Here is a 22,401-nt window from a genome sequence, read left to right on the forward strand (position 1 = left end):
ACAGTATTTTCAGTTTTTAGCAAAATAAACGGTATCCAAACACACTCTAAGTGTAGGTATTAACTATTGTTGTTAGCTAGAGTAGGGAGGTTTAGCAAAAAGATTTTCAGTTTGTCAGTAGGACGCCCATGTTGGAGGGTTTGACAACATTATAATAGTACATTTTTGGAATGATAATAAACCTTTTTTTTTTCATTTGAACCATGGATGTTATTCCCATGACTAGATCTCTTTGCAATGATTTTGTAATGCACAAATTGGCCATGGTGGGTTCGTAGCCAGGATTTATACCACTACTAGCTGCCACTCATCTTAAGCAACAATTTGCTCAACCTTATTTATCAATCCGTTGGCTTGTAGCAAAATATCAATATGATTAAATAGTATTTCAATATAGTGAATTGATTTTTAAAATTACACACCACAACAGTTTTCCATTTGATAGCTCAAAAAACCACCACAAAAGGAGTAATTTTATACAATAAGGCTACAAATTTACACCATCTTTTGCAATTCTCATCACCCACAGAGAGAGAGAGAGAGAGAGAGAGAGAGAGAGAGAGAGAGAGTTCCATTAACACCTTTCTATATCATTCTATTGTGTGTCACTGTCTAAATGTTTTTTTGAACAACACTATACACTATTTGTATATGTCCATTTGATTTCACCTAAATCCCATAGGGATTAGTTTCAAGTATACTTCCATTTAACCAGCTGCTACTTTGCTACATAGCACAACTAACCCACTCCCCTCATTCTCAATCAACATTTCTAGGGTGAGCCCTGGTGTGGACAATGGCATATCCTTTTCCTTGTAACTTTGACTATCATTCCCATTGCAGCATGACACAATCATAAATTTCAGGACTTTCTGCAATGTTAAAAGTATGAGATAATTTGGCCCAGAATGCAGTGATATGATAATAACAAAAATTGCTTCCATTGTCATCAATTGCACTTGCATGATGCATCTAAAGGCGTGCAGCAAGAATTTGAATATTGCTGCTATCATCAGTGCTTCCTCCAAATCTTCTTGGCTTTTCTTGAAAAATTTCTAACCATAACTGTGTCAGAGAATGTTAATGGAAGTTCTTCATCAACAGTCTCTCTTTGATCAGACCAGCCTGTGGAACTACTTTCTTCTTTTGAGTTGCCCCCACTAGATTCCGCAGGTGAGTTGGGGTCTTCAGGTATATCTCGATACAAGTGTTTTAATATGAAAAGAGCGGTATCATGATCCCTCCAATAGTTTCTGTATGCCAAGATTCACATATTAAAAGAAAATCAAGGCACAAAAGCAACACAACAAGCAGGCTCAAGTTACTTGTCTGTTATTATATTCCCCACTACAAAGAATGGGGATAAAAGAGAAGAGAACTATTAAATTTTTAAACCCCACAATCAAACCCCCAAATCAAACTCAAGAGGCCCAGAGTTTAAAGTGATATGATTTTAAAAGTCCAAAATTCAATTTGAAACTAACAAAACTATAAGGTTTAATTTGTAACAATCTTAAACTTCACGATTTAAATTAAAACTTTTGAAATTATAGGATTTATTTTGAAACCATAATTATTGGGTTTGATTTGAAAGAACCCCAAAAATATATGGTGTAAAATGTAATTTTCCCTAATCTTTTTCTCCAATTCTGCAACTTAATCTCTTTCTGACTAAAATTATGGATTTGCGACAATTTTTGTTGCCTACGGATTTTGCTGTTGTACTCATGTTATTAATTCAAGCCGGTGCTGCGTCTGTTCTTTATAGTTCTGTTATTAATTCAGTTTCTTTAGTCATAAAACAAGATTACTATTAGAAGTATATGGTTAAATGATTAAATTTACCATATCCTAATAGCTTAATCTTTTGGGACAATCGGTAATTTAACATGGTATCAGAGCGGGACGTCCTGAGTTTGATCTCTGTCTCCTCCATTCCACCTCCGATTTAAATTCTCATGTGTTGGGTCTCACCTATTAAAAGGTAGTTTCGGCTCACAAGCGAGGGAGAGTGTTAAAAGTATATGGTTAAATGATTAAATCTACCATATCTTAATAGCTTAAGCTTTTAGGACAATCAGTAATGTAACAATTACAAACAGATGAAAAAGATTAGTGTAATTTATCAAATGATTACGAACAGATGAAAAAAAAAAAAAAATTCTGAGAACATAAATATCCTAAACTCAATCCGACATTTTGTTAAAATATTTTAACCCTTTTGTGGTGTAAGAATAAGAAAGAGAAACGAAAAAAGAAAAACTTTTTAGCAACTGCAAGTTTATAGTAATCATTGACATTGTGAAAACCTTATGGTTAGCATAAACAGATTATAAGACAAAAACCAAATAGGATAGCTTGAAAAAACGCAAAAAAGGCCAATAAATGTAAACACATAAGAAGAATCATAGTGATAGTTGTTGCTTAAACATGGTTTGGTGGGATCAGATACATTAATCATTACATGCTAATTGCATGAACATTTTGTGCCAAATGTTCAAACGAGAAGTTAATGATGGAAGGCAGATGATAATAGTTGCACACAATGTAGAGAGTGAGTACTTGCCCAATAACAAAAAATACTTGACAGAACCAAAATTGTGTATAAAATGACTTTTTTTATAAAGTAGAAAGCGGGTACTTACGTATGTGCTCCAAGGGCTTGTAAGTATGGATGCTCAAATGTTTTATCCTGCATGAACAACATCAAACTATTATTGGAAAAACATATTTCAACATGCAAATACAACTCAAGTTCAACTTAATCTTAATCACAACATTGATATCAGTTACATGAGTCTTTTTCCACTTCAACACTTCAAAAGTCATGTTCTTTTCTAACTCTTTGGAAATCTTCTTACAACTACCCACGTATTTTTTTAATCCCCTTACCGGCTTACTCTTAACATTCCTTCCACTTGTATCAACTTTTTTAAACTAGTGCATCTGTAGATCTTCATTACACATAATGAACCATCTGAGGTGACTCCCGCATCTTATCCTTGATTGATGCAATGCCAATCTTTGCATCAATATCTCAACTCCTCATTGATTTTCCTTATGTTGTGAGTCATCCATCTGAACCCTCTTAACATTCACATCATGGCATTTATCTTAATGCTGCCATGTCTAAGACCTACATGAGCTGGGTACACAGCACCATGTCCATATCCTTGCTTTAAGATTAGCATGCAACAAGGTGGGGATACATACAAAGAATCTAGCAAGAAAGCTGCTCCGATGATCAGATTAGGTCCTTGTATGTTGAACTGGTACTACCTTATCCATTTTTAATGACTTCTAACAAGTAACAAATGCAAGATGCTAATCCCAGTTATCATTAGAAATATATGTGCAGTATCAGTATGTGCATGTGCATGACCATGTACATGGTTGTAAGATTTAGCATCAAATTGGTAAAACAACGCACTTGAAGCATGTAATCAATCCGTCCTTCTTCACTTCCAGTTAATCTCCGAATCATAAGAGAACCATATGATCTCCCCTCTTTTTCTTGGGAATCCTCTCCCTCTTCTGCAATATAAACATTATAATTTTTACACGTATTAATAATATAGATCAAAGAATATAAGATTGATTAAAATACTTCTCCACACAACCGTAGATAGGCTTAAATAGCAAAAAATGGATTTCCATAATAAATACGGATTAGTTTGAGCCACCACTCAGTGGAGCTGGATTATAGTATCAAAATTATTTTTTGGTCGTGGGGCAACAGTTTGATTTATTTTTCTCTGTTTTTCTTGTTTCTTATTTGTAAAAAAAGCAGGGGCCTGGGGAAAGGGGGGTGGGGGTTGATGTAGATACTTGGAAGAGGACCACTCTGTTAAGATATATTCCCCCAATCCTCCTTACATTTATGAACAGGAGGAGAATATGAAGTAACAATGAAAGGGGGGAAACAGGAAAAGTAATGCAAAACAGAAGGGTGAAAGATTATGTTACCTTCTAGGCTATCCCTGCTTCTGGATTGGCAAACTGTGAGTACTTTGACCTGTTTAAACAGCATACAGCTTAGAACTTAACATCTTGCATGAGTAAAAATCAAACACCACAGACATATAATATGGTAAAATGTAACAGAGCGATTGAGGGGCCCTACTGAAGCTCAACGTCACTTAGTACTATAAATGAATACGAGAACAGTTAATCATAAACAGAAACGATACGTGATTATTTATGTTTACATGATTACTTATTGTGCAAGCATTCTATCCTCCCAAACTGGAAACCAGCCCAACCAGTGTAGTCAATTTGGATGCACATACACACTACTTCATTCAAAGTTGAGAGAAATGGGAACCTGACAATGGCCATGCTAAATTATGGGTCAAGCCAAAATCGAACCCACCAATCAAGTAGAAGCTTTAGTATATGTGACAATCCTAAGATTAATTTGGAAAATATTTCAACTTCTAGGATTAGAAGAGGACGAATGTTTACTTGTAACTATTTAGCAAAAATAAACCATTTAAAAGTCACATACATAAGTATATAAGAGTTGTATTCCCAGATTAAGGCATTTCTTCCAGATTTAAATTTATAACAAGTGGTGTACAAGTGCCATTGTACTTGAAACCAACAGATTCAAGAGCTCAAACTCCAACTTTATTTTTATAGGCGGCAAGTTATACGTGCGTCTAGTGGATTTCAAAATCTGTCCACCCCATTCTAAGGGGCAAGGAAGTGCCAATTGAGCCACAGCTCATTGGCAAATCCACCTTTAAATTTCACCAAATACCATAGCCACAATTTCAAAGAAATGAAACCCCGGCCCCAGGCACATGCCCCTTTAAAATTACTAAAGAATACTCTATTTCATTTTCAATCTCACGTACCTTCAAAGAGACATTTGATTCCCCACTAATAAGTTGGGAATTATAATCCCAGTTATTGATATTAAAAGGAAAAAGAAAAATGCAAAGGGAAGGTTAAACCAAAGCAACCTTCCCCCACCCAAAGCTTTCCATATCTAGATTCTTTTTGAAGCCCCACTCAAAATGTTGTCAGCTCCTTTATGAGCCCTTTTCTGACTCCTCTCTGCCAACTTCATGTACAAGAACCGTTTAACCTATTTCCTTAATGCACCCTAAACTGTAATTAACCTAGTAATATGTCTAAAGCGAAACCATATGATCACCTAAAATCTGCTTGCTCAAAGCAGGCACAAAGGATAGAAAACTTGGTCAAAAGGCAGGTGCTGATCAATCACCAAGAGAAATAAAACCAAAGTTTCAGACAACAACAAAAAATTTTGAAGCAGAAGGGAGCATCTCCAAGCCATAGCCACATATCTACTACAATATTCTTTATCTTCCACTATTAATTTGTAATCAAGGAAGTTATATTATCTTACAGCTCTTCAGAATGTAATGCTACTACGCATTTGAAATTAAAACTTGTGGCTGACATAAAGCTTAGAAAAGAAGTTAAAGAATGTGTGTAAAGATCTAGTGACCCTGTTAAAAAGAAGTGATGTAGAGAGCACAATCAAATTTATTCAAAGTTTATTGTCAAGTTACTGATTCTCCTAAAAGCTTAAGCTATTAGGAAATGATGAATTTAATCATAATTCTAATACTCCCCTTCACATGTGGGCTTAGAATCCCCCTTGATAAATGGGACCCAACATACGAGATTTTAAAATTTTAAATAAGAGGTAGAGCGGAGACAACGATCAAACTTAGGACCTCCTTCTCTAATACCATGTTGAATTACTAATTCTCCAAAAGCTTAAGATGTTAGAAAATAGTTAATTTAATCATTTAACCATAATTCTAACATTTATTTATTACATATATTTTTCTTATTTAAGATACAAGATTTCATTTTTGAATTTTGAATTTTAAGTGTGCGTTTGGGAACCAATTAAAAATTAAAATTATTTTACTATTCAGCTTATTTTTGCTACTATTCATGAACTCTATTGCACTTTTTGGTACTATTCATAGGCCCCACTGTACTATTTCAACTAACTTTTACCTTTATCTACAATACTTTCAGCAATAAGTTTTCAGTATCAGCAAAATAAGTTTTCATTTTTGAATTTTGAATTTTAAGTGTGCATTTGGGAACCGATTAAAAATTAAAATTATTTTACTATTCAGCTTATTTTTGCTACTATTCATGGGCTCCACTGCACTTTTTGATACTATTCATAGGCTCCACTGTACTATTTCAACTAACTTTTATCTTTATCTACAATACTTTCAGCAATAAGTTTTTAGTATCAGCAAAATAAGCGGTATCTAAACATACCCTAAATTTGGCTTTAATTTTGTTGAGGATTTCATGGGATGTAATTGTAACGTGATGTAAGCCTTGAAGCCTATTAAAAAGAGATTCTAAGAATAGTTTGAGACAGTTCAATTTGAATAAGTAAATAAATAAATTTGAGTTAAGAGTTTTCTCTACAAGTTGGTGGTGATTCTAAGCACCCTTAGATGGTGAAGTTCTAGGATTTTTTTTCCCTTTTATTTATTATTCATGAAAATCCATTCTGCATCGAGAACTCTCAAAGAAGAATGGAATCACATGCCAATTATGACACAGGACTTGCATATTAGACTCGTTCTTTAAGTTCTATATCTGAAAAATAAAACTCTTGCATGTAAGAAATTAGAGAGATATATTAAATTTGGAACGGTTAATAGAGCCCACCCTTATGGAGTGTAGATGATCCATGATTGCATGAGAACGAGTTGCCAAATCTTCAGTAAATTCCTACACCACAGACCATGAGCATATTAAAAACAGGGAGAGAACGAGACTTTAATCCACATTTATGTGTTGTTAAAGAGCCGTACCTGGAATCCAATATGCAACCGCCTTCCACCCTTGTGGTAAGGTATAAGAACAGGCCGTTTATTGGTGTATTCTTTGCAGACAAGTGGTTCTATTCTGTAAGAAATTTCAAAAAATATTCTTTAATGTGTTGTAATGTTGCCATAGATTACCAAATTCAAATAAATAATATAAAAGGGAAAAATGGTAACAATTATAACAAAACTTATAGCTGATTTATACCACCATGGTTTGATGTGTATGTTTATGCAAAGTAAAAAAGGGGTAGGTGTGCGTGCGTTTGTATCAGTTTGTAGAAAGAGCAAGAGAGTAGAGGAGGAAAGAGGGCCCTTCTCCATTTCCAGCAGTCGAGTTAAAATTTATTAAATAGCACACTTATATATATATGTCTTGCTTACATCATTTTCCCTTAAAAGTAAGCAATGCAATGCCTTACATGCACCATTTTCTCTTTTCTTTTGTTAATATTCAATACGAGAAAACTTGTAATTTTACTTCATAAATGATATATAAAAGAGAAAGCAGCCACTCTAGAGTTAAGCTCACACAATCTTTTTATATTCTCTCCTCTCTAGCCATCAACACTACATCTTTTACGCAGATCTAATTAAAAGTACTTACCAAATAAGTTCATTGGAAGGTTGCAAGTTGCAACCCAAGTACACATCTAAGTATGCAAGAGGAATCAAATAATGATGAATAAATCAATAAAAATGGAACCAGAAACTAGCACACAGAAATCAATCCACCAACAAAATCAAGAAGAGGAAAGAAAAACTAGCTGGTTGAAACCACATCCGGCCCTTCATACACCCAATTCTAACAAAATACAATGTCTACTAAGCAAATGAAAACAAAACAAAAACGATAAACATCAATGTAATAGAGGAATTATGACTGACCTGTATGCCACAGGATCAAACGGGTGAAAAATGTTAAACATTTGCCGACAGGCTGGCATCTCTTCACTTATATTTTCTTCTTCCCAATATTCCTTTCCTTTTCCTGGGATGAAGACAAACAGCAAGTCATTAAATCTGGAACACGTATCTGAAACTACTAAATTTTATAAAAGAGTGACAGAAATTCAAAACTAAAGAAAAAGACACAGCCTAAAGCTACAAAGCAAATTAGGAACCCCAAGAGAAAAGACTGACACCTACCAAAATTCACCAAATCCTGAACAAACCTATGCCCATTACTAGGAGAACACAAACCACAAACTCATTTATAGATAACTAACTTTCCGCACAGACCTCTGCATATTTATCAGGTAGATTATATTTAAATAAAGTAAAAAAATAGTCAGAGCCCAACTCAAAATTAAGAAATACGGAAGCTCTTGTCCACAAATAAGTATTTGAATGAACATTGATTAGAAACTTTGAGCATCAAGTTCAGTTACATTTTAGTCTCTAAAAAAGCAGAAATTTTACATGGAAGTATAAACACATGATGTTAAACACTTTAGCTCATACTAGAAAAGAAAGTTATACTATCAGTACAAACTAAATATCTAGACTAATTAATCATAAGATAATTATAACCATTTAAGAACTTTGGAAGATTTCAGAGAGATATCAACATTCTTAGTAAAAAGGATATTCATGCACCCATACACATACAGGGTCTTAAATCCATATGCATATTAACTCTTACCAATGCCAATGCGAATATTTCGAAGGGCGAGGAATACTCCAAGAGGCGATCCAACTGCAAAGAATGTGTCAACCTGATGTAAAAGATTTTAGTCATATGAGAAAATATAACCATTCCAAAATATGAGCAGATCTGATTTGCAACTAAACATAGAACCAATTTCATTCTTCTTCAGAGATGCAAGCATTTACTTTTGAAAATCCACAAGCACTAGATAAAGTAAAGAACAAGGTACTCCATTATGCAAAAAGGAACAAAGAAATTGCACAATAAAGGATCCAGAAATCTCGCTTCTTTACCTTAAATTCAAGCTTCGTGTACTTAATATATGGGGTGTAATTCATTGGTGCATCATCTTGCCCAGATGGCAGCTTCTCATCTATGTGTTGCTCTTGAATAGTTGTAAGATCCTCCTTAGTTCCTGTATATTTTACACATCAAAACTCAGACATAAACAAAAAAAAAGGGGGGAAAATTTTATGTGAAGATTGGAGGTCACCTTGATGCAACCTTGTATCTCCACCGCCACATTGCTTTTCCAATTCCACTATTTTGGTCTTTAACGAATCAATCTGAAGCAGCAAATATTACATGTTATACAAAAGGTTCCATAGAAACCCATGAAGAAAAATGATCATTTTTTATAGTCACACCTCTTTCTTCAGCAATTTGATTGCTTTGTTTTTATTGCCTTCATCTTCACACATGTCCTCAGTCATTTTCTCCAAACCCTCAATCTGGATGCCAGAATCCATGTTCGTAGTTTCACTCAAGGCATCCCTCTTCTGAGAAAGTATGTCACTAGAATCACAAAGTAATTCATCAACATCTTTCTCACCACCTGGTTGCTTGGAGTCCATAGCCTTTGCAGTAAGTTCGTCTAAATCTGAAGTGATAGGACCCACGATTATTGAGGAATCTTCAGTATCTCCTTCCTCATTTTCAGCATCTAAATCTGTTTGTGAAGTAATCTTGTCCTCAAAGTGATCCACCCTGTCCTTAGTTTCATTAACAACCGTGAAATCTTTATCCTCCAGCTTTGTCAAAGAGTCACACAGAGAAGACTGGTTGTTCACATCAGGAGATGATTCTTCATTTCTAGCATGTTCTTTGTACATCCATTCCATTGGAAATGGGGAGGATAAATTCTCCTGATGACAGAGAATATCATAGGAAAGGACACTTCCCAACGAATGCCCATATATTGAAACCTATATAAATGTTAGCATGACTCATATCATTCTATGCACATAACTTATATTTCATTTTAAAAAATTAGAAAAACCAGGGATGCATTCCGCTGCAAACCTTTCCATCATAGCCTGGATTCCTCTTCAGAAACTTCAAGTATAACCGATTTAATTGGATGGATACCTGGAGGAGGAAGTATTTTTATCAATTCAAGCACTAATCATGCTGTTACCTCCAATGTCCTTAATAGCTTGAGTTGGTCACTACTAATTAAAAAATTTTACTTTTTCAAAGCAACAGCTGAAGTTGCTGAGGAAGAAAATAAATAGTTATAAAATATTTAATACAAATATATCTATTAATGTCATTTCAAAATAAGAATACAAATCAATGTAATCTTATATGCTCAAGATATCTCCAACAAAAGGTAATGCATGAAGAATTCCTTAATCAATAACTATGATCAGCAAATCCCTTGCAACTGTTGCATATGTATACATATGTATGCATAAAATCCTCTAATGATCCTCTCATTGATCATAACCAAATTCTTATGAGAGCAAACCCAGAACACATCTTCAGTGTACACCTTACCCAAAAAAATCCTACAAGGCTGATATGAATCTGTTTATCGAAAAAAAAAAAAAAAAAAAAAAAAAAAAAACCTGTTTATTTGTCTTCTAAGCGCCTTATGAACACAGTTTTTTTTTTTCTTTTTTCATATGATATCTGAAATTTAAGACTTAAAAAATCTCTTGTGCCTCTAGATCCTGGAGACCCAAACTCTTATACCTCTCCCTACCTTTTGCTATAATCTGGTTCTTTACTGTAAATCTGCCTCGTCATGACTGGTATTGCATCAGCTTTATGCTGCACCAGCCAGTTCTTTCTAATCTTGTTTACCTACAGTCATATGGTGCAATTGATACCCATTTGACACTTGGATGTTAGAATATCATGAATACTCTTAAATTGATTGGATCTTAATCTGATCACTGTCCCACTTCTTAAATAGAGAATAATTTCCCAAACAGTTTTTTTGGGACTAAAGCTTTGGTGGTGTAGCTATTTTAAGGAAGCCCCAACATTTGTTTATCAGGGTATTGTAGAACTTGCTGTATGATAATGTAGACCAACCTTCCTTAATAGTCTAATAAAGGAATATAAAGTTTCGATTTTTTATTTTATTTTTTTTATCAGGTAATGTTTCATTATTTTTATGGAATGAAATTTCCTCCTCTCCCACTACTTAAATAAGAATAATTGCCCAAACAGTAGAGTTTTTTTTTTTTTTAAGGAAACCCCAACAGTTGTTTATCATGGTATTTTAGTTCTTGATGTATGATCATGTATACTACTTTTAATAAAAGAACTAGTCAATAACCCATGTAATGCAAAGAAAAATAAAACAAAATATAACTCTCTCTCTCTCTCTCTCTCTCTCTCTCTCCACTAACTATGAAATTTGATATTTATGGTAACTATTAATAGGCATTTATTAGTATGGTGTTTCTATATAGAACTATATTATACTATTTAAAAAAAATATGATGTGGCAAGATTTTAACGGAGGATGTAAATAAAGAAGGTTTGTAGAATTTAAATTCAAAAAAAATATATATATTAGAATAATGACAATGAAAAAATTGTAGGCTTTCAAAAGCTTATGTAGCAACATTAGAGTTTCATTATTTCCATATAATGAAATCCCCCCAACAATTAAAAGGAAGCAAAGAACTGAGTTAATGTACCTATGTATTAATATACTTATGAATTAACCTTACTTGTACCGTTTTAGAATATTAATGTACAAAAGAATTAAGCCTCCAACAACTTAACTCAGTACATGAATTCCTATTTACCCCCCACTGGAAGGAGAAAAATTCCTATGATATAGACAGATTAATAGAAATAAAGTGTCCCTAATAAAATATGTATTATGAAGATGCTTAAGAATTGCCAATAGTGAACATGATATCTCCAACAGAATATTATAAAATGGATGGATAGTTAGAAGTGTGGAGTTGAAAAAATCCTTTTCCAATAAGTGATGATTTTACAGAAATTAAATAGATTCAACCTAATTATACATAAAGAACTAAAAAATAGAAACATAAATGACTACAAGAGTACACAAGAGCCATACCGAGTCAATTATATCCTGACAATAAATGGGGCTCATGTAGTATAAGACATCATGAACAGTTGCACTCAACGTGACACGCAAACCTCGAACTCCATCTAAAGTAATTTTGTCAACTGCAGCTTCACCACTAAGCTTCAAACCCTTTCTCCACTAGAATACAAATACCATCAAGTTAGTTAGAGTACATACAAACACCAAAAACTCCAATTAACAAGATATACACCCCAACCCAAGCACTCAAATCTTTCAAAAAAGGAGACAGAAGAACCATTATCCTTTTTGAAAACAATTTGAATTCCTTAAAACTTGCACCACTTAACATAGGGTACTATCCTGCTAACAACTTTATTTAAAGAATTTTTCTTGCTTTAAAACATTGCAAATTCTGTCCTCCAAAGATTTTTTTAAAAGCAAACCCAAAAATACTTTCAGCTTCAATCTACTTCTTACGTTGCTTCTATATTTCAGAAAATGGTATAAACATGCTCACACCAATAGATTGCTAGGACCATTGTTATCAATGTTTGCTACAATCAATGAATCAATTTGTTTTCCTTACAGGAATAGCTTAAATATTTAGGGACCATGTTTTCTGCTAATTGCATAGCCATCTCTATGAAAGTAGACAACTAATGGTGAATCTGTTAATGGCATAAATCTCTACAATGAAAACACAATGCCCAAGACAGATTGTGGAATACTACAGAGCAGTAACAAGTGACCTATAATAGAATTTGCAGCTTAAGAAACCCCTATAATTTGATGATAAATGTGCTATAATGCTCTAAGTTGAAGGAGAGTGCTTCCACCTTTTGAATGGCATATCAATTTGAGAAGATTATAAGCACATTCACTCCCCATTCATCTCAAATTACGTGACTGATTCAATATAGTCTAAACATTATGATAATCTCACATTTACCCACCAAAGAAAGAAAGAAAGAAAGAGAGAGAGAAATTGAACAGCTTTGGCTCAAATTGCACATCCTCCTCCACAAGAATGGGTGGAGGGTGAGTTTGTGAATTCAAAACCCATAGGGTTTTAAATTACCAATAAAAAGAATTTGAAAAAAAAAAGGAAAGGAGGAAGATAGTTATCACCATAACAAATAGCTTGTCCAACCTCATCCACACATTCATATTTTCTATATCCTATTTTCCTCAAATAAACAAAGGTTGATCTTGTCAATATCACAGGAAACTAAATGCCTAGGAATTCTTTATTCATGTAACCAAAAAAATATCCACAAAATAAATTGGCAGCATTTACCTGGCATGGGATGAAAAGGACTCTCTGAGTGCCACGTTGGTGTGAAGTAAGGTGCCGTTCAGCAAGACTTGATGTGACATGGCGAAAATTAGTAACATCATCAACCAAATTAGACTTCTCCAACCTTTGACCAATACCATGAATCATAAAAACTAAGTGTTGAACAGGTACCTAGAACAATTTCAGTCAGACAAAGATCATTTAAATGATATGGTAGTTTATTGTGTTGCATACTAAAGAGGAAGATGAGTTTCTGGGTCCAATACATGAAATCTAGTTATGCATATGGACTTGTCCCTTAACACACCTTTCTCAACAAAACAAGCTGGTAACATTTGCATGGAACATGTCTTTGGACATGGTTGCCATACCATGGATCCAAAAGAAGAAAGGAAAAGTTGAAACAAAGAAAATAAATATAAATAAATAATGTAATCTTTTCCCTTTTTGTCTATCACAGAAGAGTTATTGAAGGCTGCAACTGAGTCAAGCCATTTGCAAACAACTGATGCTCAGCTGGTCTCATTTCATATAAAAAACATGCAAATCCCAAGCTCAATAAAAGCAGGTCAAACTCGAACATAGTACAACTTCGCTTATGAACCTGCTCTTTAAGAAGGACATAAATAGTCACAAGCAAGCCCCAGATTAGAAAGTGACACTGAAAGCCCAAGGAAACCCAATAGCTCAAGCGATCACAAGGTCCACTTAAACCTGCTAAGGAATGGCTAATTCAATCTTACTCTTTCCTGATCAGGTTAGAATGATGCAAAGATGTAAAATTGTGGGAGCTCTCAAACTACCTTCCCATATACCCCCAAAAAAATATGAAGTACCTGAGCGAGGTTCTATCCTCTGATTCTTAAAACTTCTGTGCTTAACCTAATCCCCGCCCTACTTATGTGACCGACATTGACCAAGAGCAGATAATAGGGGGGTGACACTTTCTATAAAAACAGATAAATACTGGAAGAAAAAATGCTTAACCAAATTCCCTTGGGTGACATGGGCCCCTAAATGGTGACTGAACCTAGCTAGAGCTTAAGTTGAAGTGTTCAAGTGGAGCTCGAGCCTAGCATAAACAAGAAGTTCAATCAGCTCCATTACAGCCTACAAAGGAAGATCAGGCCATCTACGAATAAAAAACATCAAGCATGGTGTACTGCCATAATCAAATATTTGGCTTTCTAATTTGAAGTTGCTTTTAATAATTGAAACAGACCTTATCTTCAAATTAAAGAGACAATACAGACAGCCCTCCAAATATGCTGTAGAACAAATTAAGCCCAAGATAATATTCTTTACAAAATATCTCTTAAAATTATAATTTTATGCAACAATTGTGGAAAAACACAGACGAAACTATCTAATAGCCAAAATGTAAGTTGATTATAAGGTTCTGGCCACATAACTTTATGTTACATTGGATGGCCCAAATTATTAGATATGCAGCCCACAGGTTTAAAAATTGTGTTCAACATCTAATCACATTAACTATAAACATGCACAGTTTCTTTAGTTAGAAATAAAACACTAGTTGCTTAGCTACCACGGTAACACCACACCCAATTCGTTGTCCATACGCATAAAAAATAAAAAAACTGTTGTCCATTGAACTGAGGAAATGCTTAAGACTACTTAAAAGATATCACTCATATATTTATCCTCCCACACCTCATATTTGTAATATCAAAACCATTACAAGATTCTTTAGAGTTTTAATGAAGACAACATGTCTAAATTAGAAGAGGGGGGAAAAATATAGGGACAAACATACAAATATTACAAGCAAAGTGCATTAAAAAAAACGAACAAACTCATAACAAGAAGAATGCTATGGTGCATACCTGTGAACAGTAATCATCCATTTCCTCCTCCTTTTGCTGACGTAATTCATCCTAAAGAGAAATAGAGGAGGAAGATCAAATGATTGTTAAAGGAGATAAAGGAGGGGGAGGCAACCCTTATATAAATGGAAACAACTGTTCCCATATACATGCATACAAGCATAACATATGTGGGGGGTTTTCCTTTTGTTTGTGTGTGTGTGTGTGTTTTGGGGGGGGGGGGGGGGGGGGGCGCGGGGCGGTTTGTCGATGTCTGTGTTTGTATGTAAAGTATGAACACAACTCACACCCCCATACAGGAACCCTCCACCCTTATTTTCAAGGGGGAATGAGTCCAAAGACCATTGGCATAAGCCATATATGTTGTACAAACATATAACAGGAAATAAAAAGGAAGGCTATAAAGTTACTACAAAACTAAAGAGGAGAAAATTTAGAAACCTGGGTAGGTTTTGGTGAGTGAGATGGGGAATAGCCACGCCTTATCTTAATTCCACTTCCACTAAAACCCATTACACCAGAAAAACCAGAAGCATCAACATTGAGCCAAGCCTCCCAAGTATCATCTTCTCCAGTAAAAAGTGCATGCAACCACTACAAGAACGTCCCCAAGATGTATTCATGCACCAGATATTAACAATGAGTTAAATAAGGCTCTTGCTTTACAAAAACAATACACATACTGGGGTAGAGCCTTGCAAATCAACTCGAGCTGCAAAAAGACCCGATGGTTGAAATGTTCGACGATGCCAAACCTGGATACAAGAAATTCATTTTTATCATCTGTTTATAACTTAAAAAAATAATAATAATAAAAAACAAACAAACAAACAAACAAACAAATGCTCGAATCTCCGCTTAACCAAAGGGTGCAAAGATCTTATATTAACTTTCAACATTTTAAAATCTTAAAAATCTTTAAAAAGGAATATGCAGACTGCAACAACTGAAAGTTATACCATGGACCTGAAATTATGTACTCTTTAGGCTTAAAGAAGAAATCACAATCTTCAACATCCAGGTAAACTTCAAATTTTCTTACTCTAGTGTCGTACAATTACATATACATGCTTTAATATAACAGACAACTAGTAGTAATGAATAGAATACATATAAAATCCTCGTAGTCAAAAGACATAATAATCCAAAATGTCAAAACCCAGTATTGTAGCAAACCTGGCTACGATATGCAATCTCCAGTTGTTCAGCTACGTCTTCACGAAGTGGAAGCCAATCAAGGCCCCCCTTACGGGCAAACCAATGACCTCTTAAAACACGCCGATTTTCTCCATTCCAATAAACAGGGAAACAATGTCTTTTCACTAAATCTACCTGCATAAATATTGTAATTTCACTTTTACAAACAGTGATTTAAGTTAAACAATAACAACAAAGTTCTTCAAAATGCCTATAAAACCATAGAATATCATTTCGAAGAAATTTTTCAGACACTAAAAATAAATACATCAAAATTGTAAAATTAATTTAAGGTAATTGTCTATAATTACCTACAAATAATATACGAAACAAAATCAGATTCAGAGTTCGGGGGGAGGCTGGTGGATGCTACAAATTATATAAGAAACAAATTCAGACTCAGAGTTGAGGGACAGCCAATGGTTCTTGAGAGGATCCTGTTGTGAACCTTGCCATAGACAGTTGGCATTAAGGAAGCCTATCACACCAATTTTAAAGTTTGAACTGGACAGACCAAAATAGAAAATACAACTAATATAACCAGTGGAATCCACCACAATTCCCCATCACTAAGAATGGGTCCAGACAAAGCTCATTTAAAAATATGTAACTGCGTACACCTGAAGAATATGGTGACCTGATGAACCCTATTGCCCCCATCCTAACCCCACCCAAACCCACCAAAAAACAAAACTGCAGTTGGGAGCAGGTACTTAATTTAGTAAAATGTATAAAGGTGGCCCAAGGCAACCAATCAACAGGTTCAAGGGTTTCTTCCTAACCTATTCCAAACAAAATGCTCGTATAATATCATCATGGCCTCAAAGTGGTGAATGTGAGAGCTGCGTAAATTTACAATTATACCTAAAAAGCTTTACCTAGCCAAATAAACGAATAAGCTAAAAATAAGTTTAGCAAAACAAAACCTCAGATCCTTGGTCCTGATTCAAGGAAGGAACAGCGGTTCCGCCATATATCAGTCCTCTCTTCTCATTGGCATCTAATAGATCTCCACTATATACCTCTTTGATGATTGCTAATGACATAATTACACAAACCCAAATTTGATTTCAATTATGAATGAAAAAGGTCACTCTGTACTCAAAACAGTGTTACAAAAGATGGCCTTGGTCACTTCAGTCAACCACCTTCCTCTAAGCATGAGCCCAAAACAATTTTTTTGTGATGACTTGTGAGATTTATGAGTCTCCACCTCTGCAGAGATTTATGAGGGTTTGAATTATAGATAAAAGTTCAATTGAGCTCAAAAGTGACAACTATCACCAAATAAGATACAGGTCAAGTAAACAAAGCTTTGTCATCTAAAAAGGCACACTGATATCATAAGGTAGGCACACTGACATATCATAAGGTAAAACAATCTTCTGCATGATTTTCATTCCCTTTCCCCCTCCATTTTTGCCATTTTCCCCGAGAGCAACATGGTTTCTCAAATGTTAACAAAGCATTAGACCTGAATTGGTGTTTTCCGATTTTCTATAGGATCCCTTCTGTAGGTCTTCAATTTACTTCATTGAGAGAGGTGCTAAGAAATTAAAGACTCGGACAATCTTTTCCTCTTTTTCAATCATTCTATTAAGTTCTCATCTACATTGATCAAAGAACAAATATATGCTTCAAATTAAGTAGTTGTCTCAATTCAAAATGGAATTTTCAAAAAAGAAGTCACCAGAAAAAGAAAAATATTAAGATAGATTGCTCACTGAAAACTATTAATATATATATATATAGAAAGATAGAATATCTTAAAGCAGAAACAATTTTTTTTAAAGATACCTCATAGAGTCCTCCCTTTACAGGGACACCAACTCTCTCTTCAACTTCATATAGTTGGGCTGCTCGAGCACCCTCCAAAGAAGATCCACTTTGTTGCTTATCCACCTTACTAGAGCTGGGTTGTCCTCTTGGACCTTCACTACATTCTGCATATTCTTTCCACCAACTAGAGAGCAAGTCTTCTTCTTGCTGTAAATGTATATTCAAGAAGTGATTCATTTAATAGAGAAAATCATTTAGATTAGCTGCCAACTCAACAAATAACAATCTTCCGGCTTAAACCAATCACTATCAACAGATACTATCAAGCAGTTTCTGAAAGATATCCAGCAATCCAAGATGAACATGAAGGGAAAAGCTTATTATTAAACTAACTAAAAAGTCTAAAAAGATTACCTGCAAGAAAGATGCTTCTATCGCAAGAGAATCCCTCATCCCAAAACGAAAATAATCGCTCTTGCCCACTATCTCAGTGCGAGGGACCGAGGCAGCTAGCTCTGTAGAAACAAGAGCACCAAAATGTCATCAAGATGTATACTTGACCTTGATGTGCTAATGCTCATGAAGTACATTAAAGAAGGAACGAAATGAAAGTAAATATATAAAGAAGTGTTAAGGCTATTAAGCAAGCAATGCAGTTATTTGATCATAAATTAGCAGAGAATAACAGGGAGAAATATCAATCATCTCATGAATTTAGAAGCACCATGATTATTCTCTCCTTTTTTTTTTCCTAAGCATGACTAGTGAATTTGTGTTAAACAACACACACACACATATATGCTTTTTTATTCCAGACATACAGCAGAATGAGTTATGTTAAAGGGACTCCTACCACACTATTCTCCCACTCATCAAGCAAGCAAACCTGGATTAATATGTATAGGCCATATCAAACAAAAGCAAGGCACTTGCACATAGGGGTGGCAAGATTGGACACTACCCGCGAACCCGACACGACACGACACGAAATTATGGGTTGAGGCTTAATGGGTTCGTGTCATATTCGGGTTGACACGACGAACCCGTTTGATAAACGGGTTGGGTTAGGGTTCAACTTATGGAACCCGTTTGACCCGTCTAACCCGTTTAATTAAATGAAATTTTACCAATATACCATTCAAACTATAGGTATATAAACTTATTAGTTGTTGTAGTTTATTTTCTTTGACGTATTGTGATTGATTATTTATGATATTGAGATATGCTTTAATTTTGAATGATTATTTGTGATATAATTACTCATTAGTTCTAAATTTTATATTTAAAATATTTATTTGCTTGTTTTTCCATAAATGTTTTTCTTCATTTTGATAAAATCAGATAAATAGGTCGACACGACTGACCCGTTTAATAAATGAGTTGTGTTAGGGTTGAGGAATCTTGACCCGTTTAATAAACATGTCGGGTTAGTGTTGACCCATATAGTCGAATATGTATGAGTTGACACGACACGAACCCAACACGCGAACACGAATTGCCACTCCTACTTGCACAGGTAAGCATAGAGAATTTTTCAGGTAATGTACAAGCATACTATGAGGAATTTTTAGCTCATAGCATCTAATGTTTAGCTCAATTGGTAAAATCCCTAATCTTCGAATAAGGGACTTGGGTTTGAATCCCACTTACTGACCTACTCCAAAAGTGAATTGATTTCTTGGCCTAATAATAAAAAGCAATCATCATGGAGCGATGTGTAAAGAAGAGCAACTAATGCACCAGTAAGAAATAGTGAGTTTATCAAAGTTGAGGGAACGAAAACAAGTAGAGGAAGATTAAAAATCACATTACTAGAAGTAATAAAAAAGGATATGTCAATTAAAAGAGTAACATATAATATGACTTCAGATATAGTAGAATGGAGGCAAAGAATCCATATGGCTGACCCTAACTAATATGTTGAGAATCCATACCCGACCCCAAAATGAGGATCCATACCATCTTCTTATAGGTAAATACAACAAAATGATATTTCAGTGCTACGTTGAGCATCAAAGATTAAACTTGCTAGTAATTGAAGCCAATCAGCTCCTACATCTGCCATGAAACTCGAAACTCCAACGTCATGCAAGGATTAAACCATTAAAATCTACAGCATGCCATGAATCTACCTTATACTCAAGATATTCTGAACATGTCGCCTTTAATTTTTCATTTCTCTTTTCCTTTTTTTCTTTTTTAAATAAACAAACCCTTCAACTTAGATAAACTGCGGAAAGAATTTTGCTTATTAAAAAGGTGCAGAAGCTACAACTTTGTAATTATGCAATAAAGCATATAAAGACTCGAACAAAGCCATTTCACAAACTTCAAAATTTTCCACAAACATTCTCCTTCAACTTTATCCCTTTTTTCAACCAACATTAATTCCACTCTAAGAACCACCAAATCAGATGGCAAACAGAACCACCTCACATTACTTTCTAAACTATGTTAAAAAAAAGGAGGGAAAAATAACACAGTCTAGCCCATATCTCTCAGTTCACCAAGCAACTGAGGAACTAGAATGAACATCAAATTTTAGATGTTATTTTTGGCATTGTTAAACGTTTCCAAGAAATAAAAGGTATATGAAATAAGGAAGGAAATGAACTATTAGTAAGATTCTTAAGCCTAAATTTCTTTACATGTTTTTCCATTGGTAATTAAACACATTAAGTGGATCCCCACGACCTCATCCTCCACTTTGTTCATTTCCTTTTTTTTCTTTTCATGATTGGTAAGTTACACAAGCACTCAGTAGGTCTTGAACCCACAACCTCACCCTTCAACCAGTTATTATGGGAGAAGAAAATACCAGTTGCTATAGCTCATAGACCATCCTCCACTAGTGATGACATATGAGCTATAGTTCATATGCCAGGTAAGTTTGTTATCACTATGTTCTTACAAGGAGAGGGGAGATGTGCATTTGCCCATTTGAGCTAGAGCTCATTGACTTTAAGTTCTTTACATTTTCTACTCTTAACAACAAAATCAAGCATTTTGGGCTCAAACCATGCACCAGATAAACCATATGCTTCCAAAATTATTTGAAAATAAGAAAAATCTCACCATTCTCAGCCAAAGGGACCTTGTAAAAGTACCACCGAACATCACCTCCATCAGAAGGACTCCTAGTCTGCGCAAGATACTTCTGCCTGCCCTTACTGTGTTCAATCTCAACCTCCAACCTCTTAATATTTGATGGGGTGTTCCTCAACAAATCAGGGTGTGCCTCAGAACTCGCCATGATTACAAAGCAACTTCTCTAGGTGTTGAAACGCAAAATTTGTCAAAAATATCCAAAAGGGCCTTCTCCTATGAACTCCCAACCGAGTTTACCACAAAAACAACGATTAAATCCATTCTAAACCAAGAACATGCATTCTCTTAGGCAATTTATCAAATGGGTGGTGTTCAAAATGGCCAAAATCCAATCTTGGACTAAATTTTGTGAGAATTAGAGGAACCCCACAAAGAAAAAAGAGGGTATGGAAGAGAATTGCAAATGGAAGAAAGTAAAACTCGAAAAAAGCAATGATTTTGGGTAAGGAATATAAGGGAATTTGGATAACCAAGATTGAAAGTAAAGGTCTTTTTTAGAAAAAACCCAGAACCCAGACGAACGGAAGAATTGCTTTGAGATTGAAGAATGAATGACAGCTCGGTGTTGAATGTCAGGTAGGAAATAAACAACAACCACTTCGAAATGGCGGTTGCTGTGTTTTCTTTTTAGTTTTTACTCTCTTTTATATATTATTATTATTATTATTATTTATTTGACTATTTAATATTGAAATCCTCTAAGCTTACTCAATGTGTGGGATGAAAATGAAAACAAGCCGTTGTGGCAAGGGATCTCTTAAATAATATTCTTTCTTGTTAAACAAATCTCTTAGCCAAGAGTCACGTTGAATGAAGTACAAGATTGATAATTTTTTTAATTAAAAAAATATTATATCTAATTAACTCAAATAATATAATTTTAATTAGAATTTATTTAATAATTATTAGCATAATTTTTTTAAAATGATTAAAAAAAAGTCATGGTGTTGTCATGGTAAAGAATAACTTGATCATGTAACTCATAACAATCTCAAACTTATTCTATAAAAAAATGTAATGAAGAATTTTTTTTTTTTTTTTGGTTTTTATGTAATGAAGAATATAAAACTTCTATAGTTGCACCTTCTAATAAAAATTAAACTTGCTAGAAAATATTGGGGTTTCCCGAGGCCATCCTTCAACCTCATCTCCTAAATGAAAATTCTTAGTTTAAACTTGTGGCACCTCCAAACTCCAACAAGATATATCCTTTGAAACTCGATTAAATTCTTGACGACATTTTCATAATTTTTGAAAATTTTAGGTTCATTTATTTTGTTAGTGAGCCATTAAATATAATAGAGTTGATCTGGGTTATCTAATTCTTGTTAATATTATTAAAGAGAATAAAAAGATCATTGTTTGGCTTGTAAACCTAG

The 22,401-nt window shown here is 34.4% G+C and overlaps 1 protein-coding gene across 1 annotated transcript; it reads right to left on the reverse strand.

Moving 5' to 3' along the window:
- Positions 1 to 354: 354 nt before the first annotated feature.
- On the reverse strand, positions 355 to 21,489 carry LOC142619830 (phospholipase SGR2-like). Its single transcript, XM_075793133.1, has 21 exons — positions 20,990 to 21,489; positions 18,329 to 18,429; positions 17,933 to 18,121; positions 16,115 to 16,270; positions 15,622 to 15,693; positions 15,380 to 15,532; positions 14,939 to 14,989; positions 13,092 to 13,262; positions 11,822 to 11,971; positions 9,793 to 9,858; positions 9,138 to 9,695; positions 8,984 to 9,056; positions 8,784 to 8,905; positions 8,485 to 8,557; positions 7,728 to 7,830; positions 6,828 to 6,921; positions 6,682 to 6,744; positions 3,967 to 4,015; positions 3,431 to 3,534; positions 2,646 to 2,692; positions 355 to 1,253 (listed from the first exon to the last, which is right to left on the reverse strand). Exons 1-21 carry the CDS (start codon positions 21,165 to 21,167, stop codon positions 1,013 to 1,015), a joined length of 2,814 nt encoding a protein of 937 aa, XP_075649248.1. The 5' UTR covers positions 21,168 to 21,489; the 3' UTR covers positions 355 to 1,012.
- Positions 21,490 to 22,401: the final 912 nt, after the last annotated feature.

The sequence above is a fragment of the Castanea sativa genome, chromosome 12 (genome assembly GCF_040712315.1).
Source record: "Castanea sativa cultivar Marrone di Chiusa Pesio chromosome 12, ASM4071231v1".
Lineage (NCBI taxonomy): Eukaryota > Viridiplantae > Streptophyta > Magnoliopsida > Fagales > Fagaceae > Castanea > Castanea sativa.

Excerpts from the sequence above, each read along its gene's own strand:
- LOC142619830 (XM_075793133.1), bottom strand. The coding sequence starts at position 21,167 with ATGGCGAGTTCTGAGGCACACCCTGATTTGTTGAGGAACACCCCATCA. Across the intron at positions 18,122-18,328 it reads TAGAAGCATCTTTCTTGCAG|CAAGAAGAAGACTTGCTCTC; the intron begins GTAATCTTTTTA and ends ATACATTTACAG. Across the intron at positions 7,831-8,484 it reads AAATATTCGCATTGGCATTG|GAAAAGGAAAGGAATATTGG; the intron begins GTAAGAGTTAAT and ends TCTTCATCCCAG.